General features: G+C 40.7%; 1 protein-coding gene across 1 annotated transcript in view; it reads right to left on the reverse strand.

Moving 5' to 3' along the window:
- Positions 1–4,159: 4,159 nt before the first annotated feature.
- Positions 4,160–24,254, reverse strand: part of ralgps1 (Ral GEF with PH domain and SH3 binding motif 1) — a 97,992-nt gene continuing 77,897 nt past the window's right edge. The window contains exons 11-19 of the mRNA XM_022744518.1: positions 13,438–13,564; positions 11,943–12,094; positions 11,747–11,795; positions 10,446–10,526; positions 7,785–7,890; positions 7,590–7,682; positions 5,938–6,043; positions 5,736–5,827; positions 4,160–4,235 (exon numbers count right to left, since the gene is read on the reverse strand). Coding sequence (XP_022600239.1) covers positions 4,206–4,235; positions 5,736–5,827; positions 5,938–6,043; positions 7,590–7,682; positions 7,785–7,890; positions 10,446–10,526; positions 11,747–11,795; positions 11,943–12,094; positions 13,438–13,564 — 836 coding nt within the window. The 3' untranslated portion in view covers positions 4,160–4,205. The remainder of the gene's footprint in view (positions 4,236–5,735; positions 5,828–5,937; positions 6,044–7,589; positions 7,683–7,784; positions 7,891–10,445; positions 10,527–11,746; positions 11,796–11,942; positions 12,095–13,437; positions 13,565–24,254) is intronic.

Below are 24,254 nucleotides of genomic sequence, written 5' to 3' on the forward strand. Positions count from 1 at the left end.
TCCAGGCACTTGTTTCCACTGATTCTGACACTCAGTTAGCAGACCCTTGAAACTTGCTTGGCGGGTATAACCTAACACATGAAATCTGCAATAATCTTTGTAAACATTACAAATTACTGCATCATGTAGCTGAAGTAGTGGTGTGCTGTCGGGACAAGCAAGATGAGCAACGTTTGACCAGTTAAAGCTAAAAACAGACGTCAATTAGAATGATACTGAAATGGAAGTGAAATCTCTCCTCACATCTGATCTCAGAACAGCGTTCTGTCCATAGTTCAGACTCAGGCTGTGTGCAGCCTCAGATCACAGTTGCTGAATATTGCCTAAAACGAGCAGCAAAATCAGGCGTAAATTCAAACTGTATGAACTGTATGAACAAGCAATCAAGACCACGGCCACTTAGGAGACAGGAAGTGTAAACCATTTCATAGCAGTGGTGCTGCTTGTAATGTGTCATCTTTTCTTATAGACTGTCTTTGGCCACACCACTAGAAATAAACAGGTTAGTGCCCTCTGGTGGACAAACTATGTAAAGTTCTTAAATTACCCCAAACATAACCTTTCCCTCTGTTGACCACTCTTGTTATTAATTGACTGATATGCAGAATACACCAATACTAATAGAAGCAAGTTTCAGGAGTCTGCTGCTTGATGTTCCTCCCCACAGAGAGACAATGGAAACGGGTGAATGTCCGGAATGATGGAAAGAGTCAATTCCAGTTTCTGAAACGCAGCAGCAGAATGATTCAATCAATTACAGGTGATTTGTAGTAAGAGACACAGGCATTATGACTTCATCTGTAGACAGACAATAATACTGGAGAATCATTGGTTGAAGAAATCTATTCGTCCACACTAACTTTGGTCAAGAACAATTCATGAACGAAGAAAAGAAGAAAAGAATATTAAACCTGTAGATTTTTAACACTGTGATTACTGAAAGTTGTTTTTTCAATATTTTTTGCCACCATGATGGTTGATTTCATAAATTACTGACAGTCATTGTGGTTTACAACAATAGGGAGACATTAGAAATAATATGACATCTATTAGTAAATATTTAACTTCATTTACATTTTTCTGAGTTTCACTCTTAAAGGATAATTCTGGTTTATTACAGCTTGGATCTTATTTTCAGAGCCTTTACCATCGTTTCCATCAGTGATGACAACATTACATCGCTACAGCAAAATCTGACGAAGACACCGACAGTTTTTATCTATTATTTTTAGTAATTATCTAAACCTGTTTATTTAGAGGTCAAACTGAAAGTGAGTGCATCTGAAATGTGTCTGCACATGACTTTCTGCCAGAGACATCCTCCAGGCCTTGTTCAATCCCCTCAGTGTATTCTGGGTGAGACCTTCTCCTGGTTGGACAAAAACTTCTTTTCAATGTGAGGGAGCAACAGTTCTACTCCGAGCTCCTTCCAGATGTCTGACCCTCTCGAGGCCTGGCTATGCTTCATTCAAGTTAGTTCATACAAAGTGTTATCAAGCCCCATCACAGGCGGTTATAGGTCCAAACGGCCACACTGGAGGGGATGGGGGAAAAGCTGGTTGTCCTAGAGTGGTGAGATAAATTGTACAAACTTCCTGGTTCCTGGTTGAACTCATTTGTACATACAAGCAAAAGGAGAAATAAGTGACTGTGTAAGAAATGAGAAAAGGAGCCCCCGAGAAAGAGAGCTAGAGAGAGGTTCAGATATTATTGGCTGGACTGCAACAGCAGAAATGCAAATGTCTGTGACTGACTGAGTGAGTGAGTGACAGAGTTTAGTGATTGAGTTACGTCATCAGCCGAATGCCATGTGACTTAGAGGGGCGTTTACAGCTGCAGTGTTGCCAACTTAGCTCATTGTCTCTAGATTTAGAGACTTTTCATACACAGACTAGGTATAAACCTGGTTCAGGTCTGGACCGTGTATGGATGCCGGACTGGGGGCCTCTTTTTACAGGCAGTCTAGCAAGCTGCTCCCGTTTCCCAGCTGAATAACTGATCTGAATAGCATGTAAACAACAGAAACACCAGCAACAACCACTTAGGCTCAGTCCTTACCGCAGCGGCCATGGGTCCGAGTCCGACCTACGGCCCTTTGCTGCATGTCATCCCCTCTCTCTCCCTGACTTTCCTGTCACTCTCTCACTGTCCCTATAAAGGCAAAAACTGCCAAAAAAAATAACTTTATATAATAAAAAACTTGAAACAGCTATAGGAAGTGTTTAGTTTATATTAACATGTAATGCAGTAACTGCAACACGAGAGGCTGTGAGCTGTGTGCAAGACTAAAGAAAGATAGTCTGTCTCTTCCACCTTTCTCTCTGCGTGATCATGTTAAAGTAAATACAGCTGAAATCACAGCTCAGTCTTTGTCTTTCATTTATGTGTTTGATGATTTGGTCAGACGACATCAGGATTTGTACTAGGTTTAGACCTAGTCTTGTTTCAAAAAAGCACCAAGTTACAAATCTAGTGACTTTTTGGACAAACCTTAGCTACTTTCCATAGAAGAGAGTCACAAGATCAGGTCTACATGTGATTAAAAAAAGAGCAGAGAAGCAGAATCACTTGTTGACCAGCGCCTTCAGGTGTGGCCGTTTGGGACAGTTGCAAAACATGTTGTATGAACTAGTTCTTCTCCAGCGTAACCCGACCCTAATGATGCTTTCTTCCCTTCTCTGGGGGTATTCTTTTGATCATAGTGCAAAACCCATGACCCGGGTGAGCATCAGAACAAAGATCGGTCTTGACTTCAGGCTCAATGCTGCCATAATATCCACATCACCAGCAGCAACAACATGAACAAGACCCCAAGATATTTAAACTCCTTTGACTTGTTGTGTTCCACATTACCTTGGAGAAAAATATTATGACTGATAAGAGGACGGACAAACCAAGAAAATACGATACCAGTTATAATAAAGTAGAATTATCCTTTAAATCAACATAACATTTAGCTTTTTAAGCAGGTTATTGAACAGTACCAATGCTGATGGAGTCTTCCCTTCTCCCAGGGTCCTTCAGTGTGAGATCAGGAGAACTAGGTTTTAGGGTGGCCTCCCACCAACAGTCTCTCTGAGGATCCGCTTCCTTCAGCAGGTGGTTAGTTTCCCTTTGTCAGCCAATTGTCAAAAATAAACTCTTTTACAAATAAATACAGTATTTACACACAGGTCACACACATGATTGTTGAAAGCTCGCTACTTCACTGTAGATTGCTTTAAATTCACTCAAGCAGCCGCCTGGGCCTCGGTGTGGACAACAGCTGGCTGCTCTCTGCGTTATTGATTAGTTATCACTGTGTTCAGAACCGTTTCCATGGTGTTTGATTTGTTCTGTAGAAAATAGTGACTGCTGCTGTTTGTAAACCTTTGCTCTGTACATCAGCAAACACCTTTTACAGGAGGACTACCAGCTGAGGTAGCGTGGGATGAACAGGTGAACTGATCCAGGGCTGCTTCCTCATTTTACCCACAATTCAACACCAGCTCTTGAAGCCAAGCTTGTGGCTCTAGATTATTTTTGTATGACTATAAATTCAGTCCAGCTGTTCGTCACAGGGCTGAACGTCATCGTCGGCCCTTTCTGCTGATCTTTCATAGTAATGATGAGGCCTTCAAACAGGGTCACGTTTTTCATGCTCCACACCTTCTCTGGAAGATCCGACATCATGAGTGCGGTGATATTGTTTCCCTCGATATGATGTTGATGCAGACAGATCTTTCATCCTGTTGAACGACAGAACACATCGGGATCCGTGTTCTCCTTCGTCGTCTTTTTCAACTCTCCGTACGGAAAACCTGAGCTCCATCTGAAGGCCATATAACACTGGTCCGTGCACCGCAGCTCGATATCGGTCAGCTAACACTGTGGTCCACATCTGTGCACTGATGCATCTTTTCACCCACGCAGAAACCCAACATGGGCCAAAAAAACTATGTGCTTGCTCACATGTTTATAGCAGCGTAACAAATGACAGTGAACAAGGAAGCTTAGAGAAAGAAACAAGGGGACAGCCTCACCAGGTCTCTCCAGGATTTACTTTACACGTAGTCACGGAAGAAGACCGCAGGTGTGTTGGCAGGTGCAGGAGCTTCTTCACATGCTTCTTTCATTAGATACCAATCAGCTGTAGTTAGTTTATACTTCCCAAACTAATGGGTTTGGCACAATGATGCCCCCCCCCTCCCAGATAAAGTCCGCTCTCATTCAAATGACATGAGGTTTGCTGGTATCTGTTGAGAGAACAGAATATTAGAAAGAGGGTCTCACGTGGAGGCTGCTCTGTGTCTGTGTGATTTTATTTGGCCACTTGGGGGCAGTACAACAAGCTGTAAAATCAACATTGATATATTATTACGTTTTTTAATGTGTTAGTAAAGCTATTTACACATTAAGCATCAACTTGGAGTCATGACTCTGGTGACATGATGAATATTGCCTCTTTTAGCTCTGTGTTTGGTCTCCACCACCTCCTTAAAAAAAAAAAAATCTGGTTCTTTAGCTGCTAAATGCTCCACTATGTTCACCAGCTGCTCTCCGACTGAATCTGCAGTCAGTATATAAACATCCTCTGGATATATGAAGATATAAGTTTATAACATATATGAAATATCCACAGTAAAATCTGTATATGTACATATATTAAAATATCTATATGATTGATTCTTATATGGTATAACATGACAGTGACAATATATGTTAATAATATATCTTTAACATATGCTAGTTTATTAAAACAACATACATATAAACGTTCTGTATGGTTATATACAGTATGTTTTCCTTATTCATTTTTAACATGTCTGTCTTCTGACTCAGACTTTTGGACCCTACTGTATATAATATCAACATATATTGACAGACTTTGGGAACGATATATATTTATGTAACATATGTCTACAATATACATAATCATACATAAACATACAGATCTGTATGGGCTGGACATATATGTCAATATATGAAATTGTTCCTGTTCCTTTTTTTTATTTTTTATTTCTTTTTACATGTTTTTATTTTATATGTAGATATATTACGTAATATATTCAAATATATATTTTAATTAGGGTTGCTTGTTCAATGACATGATGTTGCACAATGTGGCTGCTGTGTGTACTGAAGGGGCTGAGAGGATTTAGTGTGTAGCTGCCTCTGAAAGCACAACACCAGGGTTATATATATATATATATATTTTTTTTTTTTTTACATCATTTTTTCTGACAAGACAAAATATGTAAAGAAGACAGTTTTCAAGCTGGTGTCAGGTATTTATTTTACTCTAGCTCGGCTAGCAGTGTTGTCCAGGACCTGGTTTTGTACTGCACGAAACTAAAGTCCACCTTTATATCTGACTCTGAAAATATATACATATGTCTATAAGATGTTGTCCATTATATATTACATATGTCATTTCCTGTACAAGTGTAATGTCTACTCCTTCTTGATGCCTGAAAATGTCAATAAAACTTAAGTCGTTAAAGTAAAATTAGGTTATTAATCTATCATAAAGCAGGTATTTAAGGCAGAGTTACATACATTTAATACATTTAAATCTAATGAATGTGTTTATAATGGCACACAGAGGTGGAGAAACTCTTTCCCTGTTCCTGCTGATGATTCAAATATTTAATCTTACCATCATATCCTGTTTATTTCTGTTTCTATTCATTGATCTCTTGAGTGACCAAAACTGACCCATGGTCCAAACAGGTGAGTGTGTGTGCTGAACATACCTGAGGTCTGCTGCTCCTACAAGCCTCCTCCAGGTTCTTGTGCCAGATGATGGCCGAAAACCTGGATCCAGTCTGGAACTTGTAAACATTACCTGTGAAGGAACACAGATCAGATATGTGTGATTATCTGAACTGAAGAGAAGGGAAAAGGAAGCAGCAGCAGCAGCAGCAGCAGCAGCTCTGCTGGAGGTGTGAAACTGACCTTTGTCTGGGTCATTGAGCTGGAAGATGTTGGGCCGGGCCGGGTCGTCTGGCAGCACCACCATCCATCCAGTCACACACACCTTCTTGCAGGGGTTGGACTTGTACTGTGGCAGACAGAGGATTACAGAGAGATGTGGAAACTACATACTGGAGCTCACAATACCACAAAGGTATAAATGTGTTTCTCTGCTCTCTGACATGATGCTGTAGCTGTGATTTAACCTCTTTAAAAATGGGCTTTGAGACAAATGAGACAAAAAGAGCTGTGATCAACTTTCTGATGGAGAGCGAAGACGAGCAGCAGCATACGATGTTGATTTTAAACCAGCTGAGATCTTCATTATCATAAGGATTGAAACGATGGGGAGCTGAAGGACTTACAGCTCGGTGTGTTTTGGAAGAAGAATGAGAGATAGAGAGTTTCAAAAATCCACAGTGTATCGGGCATGAAGTCAGGCACGTGCACAGATAAAGCCTAAAACAGTCTTAAGCTCCCGGCGCCGCCACGAGAACACCATCGTCACAATAAAACTCAAGTTCTTGAGGCTTTTCTGACTGTATTTGATCTGCCAGTAGGTGGCGCTGTCACTCTCACTGAATACTGAGCTGTAGATGTCCTCAGACTGGGACTCTGCTCAAACAACTGAAGTTTGAGACATACTGGTCAATTTATATTTGAATTACATCAACAGCTTGATGCTGAAACATTGAAATTCACCGTGCCGCCATGGCAACAGCATTCAATGAAAATTCACAATCTTCACAATAACGCATCATCAAGGTCTTGAGGCTTTTCTGACCATATTTGAGGTGGATCCGATCAACACCCCTGCCCAAGACTCATATCAGATATCGAGTAACACCACTGCCATCTGCTGACAGCCTGCTGGAACACATCAAACCTGTTGCAAAGAATCTTGGTGTTTGGTTTGACAGCAACTTAAATTTTGAGCAGCACACAAAACTTGTGGAGTCTTGTTTTCACCATTTGAGAAATATATCCAACATATGAGCTTGTTTATCTTTTACAGACACAGAGACCTCCTCATGCCTCGACTACTACTGCACCAGCCTCGTCACCTGCCTCAACCAAAGATCCATTAATTGTCTCCAGACTGAACAGACCTCAGCTACTGACTTGTGGTCTTGCGGACTTGTGTGATGTGGTCACTCCTCCTGGAGTCACATCACACTGGTTTAGCCTCGTGACACTGGCCCCCGGTACGTTTTAGAATTGGTTTTAAGATCCTACTGTTGACTTTGAAAGCTCTTCACGGCCTCTCTCCATGTTACATCTGACCTCATTACCCATAGCTCAGGTCCTCAGGTCTCTTATTGTTCCTGAGGCAAAGCTAAAAACCAGACGTGAAAGAGTTTTCAGAGTCAGAGCCTGAAACTGTGGAACGAGCTGCCTGAGGAAATCAGCTCAGTAGAATCACTGACCTCTTTTAAATCTCTTCTTTAAACTAACTGTCCTCGTTCTGATGCATGTAAAAACTTTTGTTTTGGAGCACCTCTAAAATGCTAAAGCTAATCAGGGGGTGCTGCAGAGCCGATGTGGGAGCAAAGTTTCTTGAGATGTTTCTTGGAACAGTAGAAATATTCAGTTCAAGTCTGAGCAGTCTCATGTTCTTCAAGCATCAAACTCACATGTTTCCTCTCAGAGGCCCTCAGAGCTTTGGCCCCATAGAAGGTCAGCGTTGATCCAGACAGAGAAATCCAAAACCTGGTCCACGATGACAACTGCAAGACAGAGGATAATGGCTGTGCTGAAAACATCTCACAGTCTTCGGATCAGGCCTTTCAACCTTAAACCACGGTGTCAAAGACCAGAGGCGAACTCACCTTGGGCTTCCGTCCTTCCTTCAGCATGGTTTTCCTCCTCAGGGGCCCTTCGATGGTCACACCGCCGGCCTCGCTGCAGCCGTAGCAGGAGTTGGCAGCAGAGGAGCTGAGAGTGACACAATCACATTATGAGCTAGTGAAACAGGTTTCTGCTCAGTCTTCAGAGACCAGTCTCTGAGGTCAGTGAGTGAGTCTACATGATACAGGTTTACATTTCTACCAAACTGATTCACCCTGCGCTCATTTAATGCAGCTATAGAGCAGGTACTGATAAAGCACGCAGTGTTTCTGGATATTTGATTTATTTCCAGCTATGAGCTATGTCAGAGTTTGACAGTAGAAAATGATGTCGGTACAAATCTATGGAACAACAGACAAAGACTGACACTCTGCTGCTACTGTCCCAGTGATGATGTGACATTTGACTTCACGACTGTCGATAAAGTGTTATGGATACATCACAGCGTGTGTGAGAGAGTCATCTTCTCATGGAGACAGCATGCAGGACAACAACACTCACACTATGGTTCCCAGCTTTTCTTATAGTGAGATGACTGAGACGACAAGACAAACATGAAGCTCACCACAGTGACTGTCACAGACTGGAGCAGTGAAGCCCTGATCTGACCTCATCAGTAACTCCATTAACTTCATTTATAAAGAATATCAGGACGTTTGCTAACGTTAGGCCTTGTGTGTGTGTGTGTGTGTGTGTGTTTCCCGGTGACAGATGTGTGATGATGCAGGTGGTACACTGTGAGGACCTGAAAGTTCAAACTGACCCTGAGCTGTGCTGATGGATGATAAACAAATAATGGATCTGTGCATTTACAGATCATTATCACATTATGACATTTGCTGGGTGAAATATATTCATATGTTCTCACCTCTAGTCTTTAGTTGGTTCAGATGCTGCAGCAAGAATTTGAACTAAATCCAGAAAATGTGACGGGATTACATCAGTTTCTTCACTTCTCTTCACTGGCTCCCTGTCCACATCAGGTCACACTTTAAGGAGCTTTTAAAAAGTTCTACATGGACTCCTTCCTTCTAACCTGTAATATTCCCTCCTGTGTTCTGTGTTCTCCCGTCTGTCCCCACAGTTAAAAAGATGTCTGCTGGCTGCATAGCCTTTTCCTCTCAGCCCCCTCCCAGTAGAACAACCTCCCTGCCGACAGACTGCCTGACTCCGCTGAGGCTTCAAATCCAAAATTAAAACTCATCTTTACAGTTCAACTTTCAGTCAGCTCTTTATTCTTTTATTTCAGGCTTTGTACCTGACAGTCCATGTCGTCCTGCTGATGAGATAATACTGTAAACTTTCTGACTGTCTGTCTGTATCCTCCCTGAGTTCGGTTCTGCCTCTCGCCACTGTCACCAAGTGCTGCCTCATGGTGGGAACTGTTGGGTCTCTGTAATCAGTAGTATAGAGTCTGGTCTAGACCTGCTCTCTATGAAAAGTTCCCTGAGATCTCTTCTGTTGTGACCTGGTGCTACATAAATAAAAACTGATTGGACTTGACCTCTAGCCATGTTGACAGTTTCTGTGTGATTTGTCCAGTTTTTGAGAGCTCTGTGCCCAGGGTTCAGTACGGACACTTTGAGTAGTCCTGCAGCACTGAGTAACAGAAACTGTCCAGTTCTGAGTTTTGGCATCAGCACTGGAATCTGGTATCATATTGGAACAAGGAGCTAAAAGTTTCAAACAGCACCCAGACCAGTAAACGACCCCATGTCTGAGACTCATTTTTACTGTTCACAGTAATTCGTTTTTTATGTCAGAATATTAGGGCCACGTTAAGGAATAAAGTCATAATATTACAAGAACAAAGCCGTAAATTTAAGAGAAAAAGTTGTAACATTATGAGAATTAAAAATGTAAAATTTCAAGAGAAAGGAATATTACATCATCCAATCAAAGAGGTGAAAGAACAGCCAGTATCAGTCTGAGCTGCTTCTGGCAGCTGCTGTTTGTCTGTCTGACAATAGAATAAACTCAGTTTTTTTTCAATGTCCTGATGATGATGATGATGATGATGATGATGATGATGATGATGATGATGAGCCAAAAGATGAAGTCTCTCCTTATTAGTAAAACCTCTGCTAAAGTAGAACTTCACAGGATGCTCCACGTTCCTCATTTTAAAGCTTCTGATATTTCCCTCTAAAACAACATGGAACCTAAAATTATAACTTTATTCTAATTATATTATATATTATTATATCACTTTTTTCTTGAAATATTATGATTTCATTCTCAAAATTATGACTTTATTCTCCTAATTTAAATTTTTTTTCTTCAATGTGGCAATACTCCATCATAGTTTTTACAGTGCTGTTAAAAATTCGTCCAGGATCAGTGTCTATAAAACTCACTGCTCCATTAGCAGCATGGTTCTGGTTAAATGATCTGCTTTAGATTTCATTTAACGTTTTTAGTAATTACGTGAGCTCTCCCTTTAGAGAGTTGGGAGACGACTAAAATACAGCCTGAACCTGGAGCTAGAGAAGTGGAGTGTTTACTTTACGAAGCAGAGGTAGAAGTGACTCCTGGCCTCCAGCAGCATGCAGTGAGGGGATGAGGTGAGATAAAACACATCATCTCCCCAGTAAAGATGGATTCATTCTTATTTAAACTTGACTCCGCCCACTCCACTGTACCTGTAAACATAGCTGCGGCTCCGGGGGGAGTTGCGAAGCGGGACCCTCCAGTTGGGGCCCAGTGTAGCATACATGCGGCCCCTGTTTGTCACACAGTGTCACAGTCAGTGTGAATGTGTGCGTCAACCAAAAACAAAATTCAAACTATTTACATTCACAGTACATTTCCTGTCTTTAATCTGCCACTTGTAGATATAGATGAGATTTAACTTTTATCTTGTTGCTTGGACAAACACAGATATACAGTATGATTAACTTGACGTAGGATGTTAGCAACATTCAAATACATTGATATCATATACACAATGAATATGCTACAGGCACAGATACAACTTGGTGACAAGGACAAATTCAAATAAAGATTAAAGGGTTAACCTGTTGATATTTTCTTATTGTCAACAAATCAATGTGCAGACCAAACCAACAATAAAGCCTGGTATATCTTCTGCCTCTGAGCCATGGAGCGCCTTTGTTTCCAACATCTATTAAAACACATCAGTGAGCCACACTAATGCTCTGAGTGACATGTTGCTCCATCACAATGAACACACGCCGAAAAGCGTATTAATATGCCGCTGAAAATAGTCCACAACTACTGCACTATTTTCTCTTGTTTGAATAACACATGATTAAAACTACTGTGTCCAGCTGTTTTAACAAATTACTGAGCCTCTTTTAAAAAGAAAATATATATTTGTGACCAGTTTCTAAAGATCAGGTCTTCAGTAGGAACTGTGAATTGTGATTTTTTATCTAATTTGGGAAAAACTGTCATAATATAAAGACACACCACCATATGCATAAAGTTTGAGTAAAGAAACTTTAAAAATTAGATCTTACTCCCTGTAACATCCAACATCACAACAGCACTATTTTCTGTAGAATCTGAGCAAAGGAATTAACATTTGCCTTTATCAAATAAATAAAATGATAGAGCTGAGCTCCAGGTAGAAGCTGGAAGAACCACCAGGCTCCATAAAGTGTCTGCTACGAATCTTTGCATGTAAATTATTTATACAAAATCAATAGTGTGTTCTTGAGAATTGATACAGTATCACAAAACATCTTACACCAGCCTCATTATTTCACAGAACCTTCCTGCAGGTTCATAATCACCTTATTGATTATTATGTTAATTAAAGTTTATTAAAGTCACTGTAAGAAAAGCACGAGAAGCAGTTCTTTCTGTCCTTAAATAGTTCAACACATGACTTTAATACTGTAGACACACTGCAGTTTTCTAAAGTAATTAAAACCCTTCAAGATGAAATGACAGGTTAATATGAGACAAGGGTTCTCACCTTTCCATTCCAGGTGACAGCTCCTCCCCAAAAGAGCTTTCACTGCTGCCTATTAGGAACAATTTAAAAAAACAATCTTTGGTCTCAGGTATATTAGAAAAGCTGATGAGACTAATCAGAACTAATTTGAACAGAACGTCACTACATGTTTAAGCCCTCACCAGGACAATGACTGTATGGCACAGTGTGTACATACCTAATGACAGGCCGTTGGACACAGATGTGCTGTGTGGGTCGTTTCTGACGGGGCTCTGAGACTCTAAGAAGCTGTCGTCCAGCAGGTGTCGTGCTTTCTCTATGGGAAACGTGGCGCTCCTGCTCTCCGACATGCCGTACTGACACATCATACTGTGGAAAACAGGTCAACCAAAAGACACCGACACAAACATACAGGTGGTGGTTATAGATGTTACAGTGCATTTCACACTCAAGGGAATTTTTTCTTTAAAGCTCAGATTCATGTTTTTCAACCTGACTCTTGTTTCTTTCCCTGACTGTTTTATTATTGTATCTCCTGATGATGCCTGAGATCTGAGACCACAGTGGAAGATTTTACATCGACAAAATGGTGCCCATTAGTGCTCGGACAGGTTTTTAACTCTTCATACACACAACTATTCAGCACATCAGGGATTATGGCTACAGGAAATGTAGGAATACAATGATCAGCAGATCTTCAGATTTTGAAAATGTGGAACTCTGGAATGTAACTAACGTACGTTTACTCAAGAACTGGATTTTAGTATAATTTCGTCACCCAAGGTCGTTTGTACACGACCACACCGTCCTAAACAGAGGTCAACATAAGTGGAAACACCGATGTGGGTGGACTGTGGTTGTGCAAGGGCTTCAACATTACTATTATTATTATTGACTAACTTGCTGCTAACTTCTCCTTGTCCTTCGCATGGCTGGGATATACAGTATATAGTGTATTTACTAGTATGTCAGTATCAGTGTTGAATGATCTTCTATGTCTGTGTCTCTTTAGTAACTTGTAACTGAATCTTTAAACATTTGATCAACATTATGACAGTTGTATTTTATTTGTTGTCGTGGTGCTAACTGCTGCTCTGCATGTGTCCAAACATGTTCATAATCAGTTGCTTAGCTTTGTTTTATTGCTTCATGGCTACATGAGCCAAATAGTTGAAAGCCTACTAATACTAGTGAAGCATTGAAACAAAACTAAACACAACCATTGCTGCTGATGTGATACTTGCTTTATGTACTGTAGCTGTTAGCTGCATATGCTAATGTTGTTTGTTTGTGGAGCAAGACACACTTCACATTTGCTGGTACTATTTATTACTTTGTCTTATTTTACTTTGTCACACAAACAGTTTGAAGCACTTCAGCTTTTACTCGGGCACCTTTCACTGCTGCAGTGTGGTCCTACCTCTGCTGAGTCAGTCTGCTCCTGGTGGTAAAGCCGGGCATACTTCTAAAAATTTAGAAATGTTGAGTAGATATAGTAAACACTGTTATTTTCTCTGCTCTTCTCTGTTCTGTAGCCAACTGATACTAACACTGAAATTTAAAAATGGAATTTCAACACATAAATGAGTTTTTAACATTGTAAGTAAATGAGGAAGCCACAAGTTTACCAGTGTTGTTGTCATGGCTACTGCTTTTAAAATTAGGGTTTGCATTTGAGAGTGTAGAGAGCAATTAGAATTTGTTGTACTCACTTGTTTCCCAGACTATGGCTCTTCCTGTGGTGGGAGGGGGGAGGGGTGGGGATGTGAACCCCCACAGAGGCATCGGGGCAGGTAGGCCGTCGGTTGTACCTCATAGAGGCAGAGACCTCAGACAGACCTGAAACACAGAGAACATGTCATCACCGCTAACTGCTACAACACCGCTAATCCATTTCACCCCGTCTGTGTAATGACATCAGAGGTTACTGAAGGTCGTGGCTAAAGGTTTCTCTTTGGTGTCAAGTGTGTGACTGTTAGAGGCAGAGTAACATACTGCTGATGGCCCTCAGCCACACCAATAACACTCAAATGTTTAAAAGGACATGTGTGCAGGATGTAGTGGCATCTAGTGGTGAGGTGCAACCAACGAAACACCCCTCCCCTCACCCCTCCCTTTCATATGGTGGCCCTCAGGTAAGCCAGTGTTTGATTTGTCAGTTCTGGGCTACTGTAGAAACACGGCGGCTGTGGGGGACAGGGGTCCCTCCCATGAAGAGATGAAGAGCTCATTCAAAGCTTACAAAGGCACAACCATTTTTGAATAATTATGAATATTAAATTCAATTTCTGCCACCAGATCCTCTTGAATCCTAAATCTGGGGCCTCCAACAGGTGGCCCATGAGCTCCCAGTAGCTCATCCAAAGGTTTTTGAGTTTGATAGTTTTGATACGGTATGTGAATAAATGTAACCAGACCCCTGTCCTAGACACTGGTCCTTTGATATATGTGTTCAGAAAGTATATCAGACAACAAGGGTGTCATTTCCTCTGGGGAGACATGCCACTTTTCAAAATCCTATTTTTGTCCTCCTCACTTTTATTGTTTCAGGTTCATTTTCTTGTCTGACCAGGAGTTGATACATGTGCTGCTAATATCATTCCAGTGTCTTTCAGTCATCACCACGAGCAATAACAGCAGGAGTGGGGTGCAGTTCTTCACAGAGATTTTTTATGCCTCCATGCTGGCGACAGTCAGAGCCAGAGCCATATTGTTTTCAGGTTGTCCGTCCGTACGTTTGTCTGTCTCACTCTCGTGGACACGATATCTCAGAAACTCCTTGACAGAACTTCTTTAAATTTGGCACAAACATTCACTAGGACACAAGGATGAACTGGCTTGGATGCTTTCAGAGTAGCTTCCCCAACTCTGTCTGTCTGCAGCACATATTTGTTTTTTGGGTAAAAAAAAAAATCTCTTAGTCTACAGTAATATTCACCAAAAGAAACTAAAAGTGATTTTAAGAAAGGTTAATGCCTTAAAAATACAGAGGTTTACAGAGCCTTTCTAAGTTTTGTTATACAACCAGTACTATGGATAGATTTGGTATTTGCAAATGAAATGAATGAATACATTAAATGCATAAGTGAAATAATAAATAAATATAGCACATATGGGGCTACAATATGATGGAATAATACAAGATCCACAGTTGATATTGTACTTCAGTACTGCAAATTCACTAACTAAGTTGGAAGTAATTAAATTACACCCTTTGGATCTGGTTCTTCTGTGTACATTCCCACTTTGCCTCGTCGGTGATCTTGTGTTTTGTCAGTGTTTGAGATTCCTCCTCATGGGGAAAATATTAGCTCTTCTCTAAAAATGCTTTCAATCAAATTCACTAGATGGAGCCAGTGAGGCAAAGAATGAGCCCTGCCATGAAAACCATTAATTCCTTCATCTGATGTAGTGACTCCAACAGCACACTGTGTGAATGTGTAATAGGTCTGGCCATATAATCCTGCCATTAGTCTGACCACAGCTCTGGCAGGACTGTGTTAGATTGGTGAACTGATGCCGTGTTACCATGAGCATTATGTGGAACCTTTGAGTCACGGTTCCTCCCACTGGAGACCCACCGGGGCCGTTTAATCGCATATATGTGACCCAGCAGGGCAGTCTGTGTTCACCATGTTCAGACTGGAACACAGTGGACTCGTGTGAAGTTCTGTTGTGGAAGCTGAGAACTGCAGAAGCTCAGACTCTGCAGAGGACACAGACAGCTGTATGTGATTCTCCACTCATGATCTACTGTGGAATTTGTTCAAATCAGAATCATTTTTACCAACAAGAGGAATTTTTTTACTCATCTGAAATTTTCTAATCATGTGTAATAATGTGGTAAAGTCAGAATTAAAGCAGTCCGTGTGATGTGGCAGGATAATGTGCTCCCTGAGGGACAGAGTTGCCTCATCGTGCCTTGATTACTCTACTATTAGCCTGTTAAAACGTCCTGTGTGAGGCCCTGCAGCCTGCGTCTGGAGAACTGCACCCTCAGCAAAATAAGCCACGACGAATTCACCAAAACCATTTAGCAACAATCTGTAGGTTTAAAATCTAGCAACTTTATAATGTTCAGAAGCAGAATTTGTGTTGAGGAAATGATTGAAAGAAAAAGCTGTAAACACAACTTACAATGGTGGGTTTTGTAAAGCTGTGGGACGAGTTATGTGGTGAAATTTGTAGGGAAGAATAATAATAATAATAATAATAAGAAGAAGAAGAAGTAGTATGACAAATAACAACGCATTTCTCATCCTGTGCACATGGAGGAATGTTTCTTCTGAGAAGCCATCACTCCACAGTCACTCCATGTGATAGCTAAAAAGTGCTGTAGCTTCTTGGTTAAGCACTGCACTGAGGCACAAAAGCGACAAACGTTAAGTTTATTTTTCAATATGACTTTGACTCTCAAAAACACACTCAATAAAACCTGTTCTAAGGTAAATTATATATATAATTATGTGTAAAAAAAACATTTCCCAGTCTAAAATATGTTATTTTATATATTAACATGTTGTTTTACTTTTTCTCCAGAACCATCTGGCGACCCCCGGAAGGTCGAGAACCACTGATTTGGACGATGTGTCCTCAGTCTCTTCACTTCCAATTGCTCCTCCATAGAAATCAAAGAAAGTGGATGAGAAAGTAAATAATCCACTTTGTTCATGCTAACGCCATTACTCTGTTCTAAGGTTTATTAACAATCATTTTCTCATCTTTAATGTGAACGATAGGGAGGGCTAAATGAGTCAGCCCATTTATACCAGTCGCCCCTGTAACAGCTCACTAAATGGTTTGAATCATATGATCTCACCTACTCAGTCAGCACATCTTAACCAACTGAACAATTATGGAAGATTTTCAAGCAAAGTGTTTGCCAGTGCCGCCAGTGCTCTCCACCACCACCACCACCATTATCATAATCATCACCATCATCAAAACATCGCATATGGGAATTATTTGAATTCACACGACAAGTAGCTCTGACGCTGTTCCAGAGGTTCCAGAGACTCCTTACTAACAGTGGGTTTTTACTTTTATCTGGGTTTTACATACAGCTGATAACGAGGCTGACATGTAAACATCCCGGTGCGGCAGGTTCAACAAAGGACGGCTGTGGTCTCACAACAGGAACTGTTGTCCAACTAAAAACCACTACATTCCCGTTGATCGGTGTTAGCTCTTAGCTCATCTCTGCGGACATGTGTACTCATGCTTACTCAGCTACTTGAACTGCTGCTACGAAATTACCAAACAGCTTGGATGAATTATCCAGACTGTGATCTGCCACAGTCACGAGCTTCCAGAAATAGATGATTTATGAGGGACCCTCAGAATATCAGCTAATTTGAATGAGCTAGTATCTTCATGCTCACAGCTAAAGTCACATACAGCTCCACCATCTGAGGGGGTTCCTCCCTGTTCACATGCAGACAGCTGGAGTGTGTGAACTGCTGTCACGTGTGATTTCTCCTCTTTCTTCCTGCACGTGTTCCTCTCAGGCCACCATCTTGCCATCTTGTTGTAACATGGAGAGAGTGAGTAAACCAGATTTCTCTGTTTGGCAGCATGTGAGGTGCATGAGGCTTGTTTATGCTGAACGAGCCAACGAGGCAGTGGACACAGCCAGAACAGCCAGAACAGCCTTTTTCTGCCACGTTATATAACTGCAAATGATCATCTGACCGGCACGAGCATGAGAACACCATCAGCGGTCATTAACCACCCTGAGACTCTCCTGAACCCCTGACAGTCACATGTCACTCAGGCCATATAATACTGTAAATCTACACCTTCATTCAGAGCTGCAGCTTCCTGTTTGACATCTAGACTCTGAGTAGTAAATTAAAGGCATCTGCTGAAGTTAAACTATCGTTTCAGTCCACTGGGTAAAAACTAGTGTCTCTTTATGTGTATGGTGAACAGGGCAACGTGTTGGTTTGAGGTGCTTTACTGTGACTAACTTTGTGGAACATGCTTTGAAATCTTTGACTCTGCCTGTAATCCACTTACAGAAGGTCTGATGGTCTGAGGTATGTGTGTATATAAGGGACATGTATGTAGGGACCGTTATATGGCTGGCTGAACACCTCTGGTTACTCTTACCAGGCAACATAAGCAAACGTCAATGTCGGGAGGGGATACAAAATATGCGCTTTATTTTGTATCTTTGTATCTATCTATCTCTAGATATCCGCTGTCTTTTTACTTTGTTTCAACCAGAAATCTGTTGATCGTCTCCAGACTGTACAGAACTCAGCTGCCAGACTTTAACCAGAACCAAGAGACGCCACCACATCACTCCTGTTTCAGCCTCTCTACACTGGCTCCAAGTACGTTTTAGAATAGATTTTAAGATTTTATTGATTAGTTTGAAAGCTCTCTGTGGCCTGGCTATATCTCTGACCTCTTAGTTGTGTGCACACCAGCAGAACCTTGAGATCCTCTGGTGAAGGTCTTCTGTCTGTTCCAGAGCATGAAAACTAAAAGGGTCAGAGCGTCAGGATCTGGAACGATCTGCCTGAGGAAATTAGGTCGGCTGAGTCTGTAACCTCTGACTCTTCTTAAAACATACTTTTATCAGAGAGCGTTCCCTGGTTTTACTTTCCCTTGAATTTTTCTTAAAATTACTGTGTTGGTTTTTATACACCTGATTGTTTTAATAGTTTTATCTGTTTTTCTTCTCTTAGAATCTCATTGATTTTATTGATTCTGTTTTATTGCCACCTTTGTCAAGCGTTTTGTAACTTAAATTTTAGAAAGTGCTCTATAAATAGTTTATCATTACTATCATTATTATTATTTTTATTATTACCATTTCTGATTTGAGTGACATGCATGAGAGCAACTGTGGGTAAACAAACAATGGACTTGTGCTATGTTGGCAGTTACACCGGAGCGTCAGTAAAACCCCTGCAGGCCAGCCAAGTCATTGTTGGTTTCTTTCCTGTGGGTAAATGTTGTCAAAGCTGTTGCCATCACTAATGCTAGCATAGTTCCTAAGCGACCGAGGCTGTTTTCTTTCTAACCTGGGACAACACATCAACCAAGGATGTGAGGACCATGACAATCAGTCGTACTTCTTGATTTTGTTTAAATATAGAGACTTGTACATTTGTAACCTATTGTTGTTCTGATGATTCATCTAAACCAGCTGATGTACCGGAGCTTTAGCTCTCAGGGCTCCACAGCTCTGGAACAACCTGCATGATGAACTTCACCGTCTTCAGTATTAAATCAGTATCTTTTTAAGAATCTTTTAAAAACACATTTCTCTCACAAAGCTTTTCAATAATCTCTTTTTTTTATTGTTGTTATCGTTCATCTTGATTAATTTGTCTGTATATGTTTGTTGTTTGTGTTGCTATATAAATAAACTTTTTATTATTATATATATGCTAACACCAGCTGTCAGGCATTGCCATAGCAATGATAAACAGTCCCATTGGATCAAGCCATATAAGATACATTGTATTTAATGCGGGATGCAAGATTTCAGTAGTTAGTAAATCTATAGCTTTTAGGTTCATTTATTGTTTTCTATAAAAATATACAATAATAATAAAGTACAGCAGGTTTTAACACTTTTTGTACATTACAATTACTAATTCCTGAGAGTTATTTAGAGAATGCATTATTATTATTATTATTATAATTATTATTGAAGACTGTGTGTTTGTAACTTGTTGTAAGCCAGATCAGTTGGCAGTGACACCACTGAAGACCAGCCAAGAAATTGTTAGTTTCCTTTATTCTTTCAGAATAAAAGCATCCTCTCTTCTTAAAATCTGTTAATCCTGAGTCCGTTGTGACTCATGGGTGATAGTGAAAGGAGTGAGCTCACAGCCACACTGGGAGTCCGGATCAATCACTACCGTGAACAGGTTCAGAACATATAAACAGTGGGCGATGTGTGTGCTTTTACAGCTGGCTGAATAGACCTGAGAGGACCTGTGGCGGTGTGTGTCTCACACACGTGTCTCAAAGTCAGTGTGGAGTGATGCATTTCATAAAATAGAAGCAAATCTGCTCTGTGAGACGAGCATGTGACTGGTGTGTTTCTAAACAGCCTGGCCTTTACTCTGACATGAACCAGCTGAAACCTCCACTGGAACAGAACCGTCTGATTGGTGGAACCTGTTAAAGGCTGAACTCGGGGCTGGGAGGAGGCTGTGCAGCCAGACACTGACACCACTACACTGTATCTCTCTGCATTGTGTTTATACTGATTCTGTATGTCTGCAGAAAAAGTGTATGATCACACTGAAAGACAACAGAGCGGAACATAAAGAACAGACCTCTGTTCTTGAGTTGAGTGTTTCCAGAAAGATGTGGGAGACAGATTCAAAAAAGAAATGTTGAAAAACTGAAGTCAGACTACCTCTTCTCTATAACATGTCACATTCTGATCATCCCATAATGTAATGGAAAAAGTTGATTACCAGTCAACCTGGTGTGTCATAATGATGAGAAAAATAAGCCTTTATATAAATAACTTGTAATGATGATGAAAACTGAACATTTTTTTTGTCACGGTGAAGGAAACCAAACGTCCCCCCTGAGGCTTCACGCTGTTTCCAGCCAAACGTCTCCATGTAACATCTCACTCATGCCTCCTCCTACACAGGTGTCCTGTGTATTATTATTATTGCAGTGACTGCAGCACGTTACACTCTTGGCACAGAGAGAAGCTTTGAAATTGAAACCTTTCCTCCTCCACTGCTTAATCCCCTCCGGTCAGTCCAGTGACAAGCACATAATGACTGCGTCACTCTATAAAGAGAAATACCACCAAATCATCTGAATCGTAATTACACTAAATTGTGAGATAAGTGAGAGAGAGGTGGGGGGAGGGGGTGACCATGGTGACCGTTACAAACAAATCCCAGCATGTGGCTGGCCAGACTGTGAGACATGAGTCTATGGAAAAAGACGGCAGACATGTTGCTGCTGTTAGCTGCGTCGTTAACTCGCTCATGGGACGTTTTAGTCAGCCTCGAGCTGTACGTGACTTTAAGTGAAGAGCTAACTGGACTGACTGGCTGTGAATGATATGAGCTCATTCTTCTAAAAATAAAGCATGTAGTTCTAATGACAGTGAACCGTGAAGCCTCAGCGTACAACACTTCTGAAGCTAAAGGATCTTTGTGTTTACTCCTTATAAATCTGACTAAATAAGAACAGAACTGTAACATGATCACACGCACAGCAGATTATTAAAGCCATCTTATGAAGAACAGCTGCTACAGGTTCATGCACAGACTGAATACAACCTGAGGAGGTTCACATCAAACACCGCTTTACGGCTGTTGATCCACGTTGATTGTCTTTTGGATGAGTTGATTAAACGTTTCTCTGGAGTCTCTGAACGCTGGTTGTTGTGTGGAGCAACGTTTTAACCATGTCTCTGTCATCATGTGGATGAGAAGCAGATTCAGGTGACACACGTTTCACCAACAGCAATGGCGCCGCCAGCCGTAATCCTGTATAGACTGTGCGTACATTTTTTTTAATGATTTTGTTTTAGTTTTTTTAACATCTAGAAAATAAAACGGTGTCAACAGTAAACCCTGTCTTATTTTTTGGCTGCATCCACTCACTAGTGTTATGAGTCTAGACTGAAGAGGAGAGCAGGAGATAAAGGAGGGGTTTGGTGCTTTGATGCACAGTGCTGACTCTGCAGATGTGGAGCACTGATGAACGTCCATCATGATACTGTAACTGATGCGGACGTCGTTCTACAAGAGTTTGATGTAACGTTCAGAGGCAGAATGAACTTATAGGCAGGAAAACCCATTTCATTTTATCATCTCGTGTGGTTTGTTGATTGTTTATTGCTGCAGCTTGGTTTGGTCGTGATGTTGAATATTGTTATTAGTATCTTTAGGAGTTAGTCAGACAACTGCTCTTACGATGACGATGCTAAATGAGGGAATCTGTTGCCGACTCTCACTGCACGTTTCTTAGGGATATTCAGTATAGTATATAATAGTATATTGCAGCCTGTTATTTAGCTGCTGTTGTTGGTTGCTCTTTGAAATACATGTGGTAAGATAATCAGAGTTTTATGGTGGTGTTGTGTCATAACTTTAGCGCTAAAATACACTGATCAATCTCTCTCTCTCTCTCTTACTCGCTCACTCGTTCAATAGGTAGACATACTGTATGTGTGTGTAGGAAACCTAAAGGTAGCCTACAATCAGACAGGTGGTTGTTGTGCATACTATGAAATATAATCCTACTGGTGCCACTGAGGAACAGAACTGCACTGCATTCACCAAAGAATAAAAGATCTCTGGAGACTTTTTAAACATGATGTCTGTCTATCATAATCTAAAACTTTTACCTCATAATTACAAGATCCAATTCTGATAATTATGTGAAAGCTCATAATTATGAAATAGTGTTCTCGTAATTATGACAAAAAGGTGAGGGTGGTTATCAATAATTGGCATTTGAGAAGACAGAATCCTGATATCGAGGCCTGATTTAATTCCTTGGTTTGAGGCAGTGACAGGTATTAATGTGTGTTGTGTAGTGATGTGGATAGCGTCACTGTTTAATTGTTTTTATTTTATGTCATGTTTTTATGTATTTCTTAAATGTTTTTACTGTACAGCACGGTGTAACCCAGGTTTCCAAAGGTGCTCTATAAATAAAGTTTTACTTACTTACTATAGAGAGCCGCAGGAGAGAGTCATAAACCCAGAAATTAGTTAGCATTTCCCTCATCCTAAAGTATCTAGGTTCTTAGAATGGGTTTAAGGTCAAACAAGCTCAAGACATTTTCAGACTTTATTCTACGACATAAAACCAGTCAGTAAATACCCCAGTCCTGATTTCTTTAAGCCCTTACGTCTCGGTTGTTAACAAGTGTCTAAATGAAACTACAGAGGTTGTCCGGGACGTTAAACATCATCACGTTGAACATGAAAACTGATCTACTCTCCAGTCCACCTTTACAGCCTGGTTGTGTTTATACAAACTGTCTCTAACTCCGTCAGAGGAAAGGCTTTGGAAGAAGAGGTCAGAGCTGAATCAAACTACAAGCTGAAGTTTAGTGGTGGTGAGGCTGAAGTCATGTGACCGTGGTGTTGAAGTCATGTGTCCGTGGTGTTGAAGTCATGTGACTGTGGTGCTGAAGTCATGTGACCGTGGTGTAGTTGGTTTATAGTCTAACATTAGCTCTTTACTTCTGCTGATTGTATTGAGGCTTCAAACATCATGAAGTGGAGTTCATTAGAGAAGATGATCCTGCTGAACTAAACCTGTCAGGATCATTAACTGTTGTTTATTTTCTCTAATAATCCAAGAGACAATGTTAAAATCCCATTGACTGTTAGTGGAGGGAACCAGGGGGATGCTAACGGCGAGTTGGACTACAGAAATACATTGTCTCTGCAACTCTCTGTTAGAGTTACATTCTGTGCCAGCGAATAACCAATCACTTGTGATGATGATGTCATGCTGATGATGTCATGCTGATATACACATGAGGTTGATATTTTCACATGAACTAGTTGCATCCTCCAGATTGCTGTTGGAGAGTTTTTATAGTAGTGACTAATAGAGACAATACAATATGCGTAATAAGTATTATATTGATCTAATGAACAGTAGGTTTGGGCTGATATTCAATAATCTCAAATATTGCGATATTTCCCATCATGCAATATTCTTCTGTATTTTTTATTGTTTTACACAGTCTGATCTGCTTCAATGCTTTGCTCATGTCATGTGACAAAATAAAACTTTGAACTGCTGTTTAGTGGCATTTACTGACATTGTACACATTTGTATTATTCCATTATATTTCATTTTTAATGTTTCTATTTATATTTAAGCTAACTGACCTGCAGCACTGGCTTTGCTTTAACTCTCTGTACATATTTTTTCTTCTTCTTTGTTTCTTGTTATAACCCAAAACAGCAAAGCAAATTCCTTGCATGTGAAAACCTGATTCTGATTCAATAACAATAAAATACAAGTGACAATACTGTATATCAGGATATTTAGGCCTGACTGTATCAAGATTTTGAACTGTTGATGTCGCCCAAGTCTATTGCACAGTCATCTGAAGTCCCTGGGATTCATCAGGCAGAGAGCAGACTCTGATCTGATAAAATGAATCACGCATTGAAGTATGAAGATGTTGCAATGGCAAAATGGCTGCAGTTCATAACCAGGTCACAGAATACAGTCTAACACCTGATATGTCCTAATTATCAGATCTTTTCTTGTTTGAATAAGATAATAAGACCATGTTCAGAGCAACACCAGAACAGTGAGGGCTGCAGCACAAAAACAAAACAACAAACAAATAAATGATGAACCTGGCTCATAATGCATTGCAACATCCTCACAGAAGACGAGCTCACAATCACCACCACCAGCCTGGCCTGTTGACACCAGGCAGGTTGGTCCATGGATTCAGACTCTGACTCCACCATCTGCTGCCTCAGCACAGATCCAGATCCATCAGACCAGGTCTTCAGCTGTCCAGTGTTGGTGATCAGCTGGAACC

Source organism: Seriola dumerili, unplaced genomic scaffold (assembly GCF_002260705.1).
Source record: "Seriola dumerili isolate Sdu_G_001 unplaced genomic scaffold, Sdu_1.0 BDQW01000081.1, whole genome shotgun sequence".
Classification (NCBI taxonomy): Eukaryota; Metazoa; Chordata; class Actinopteri; order Carangiformes; family Carangidae; genus Seriola; species Seriola dumerili.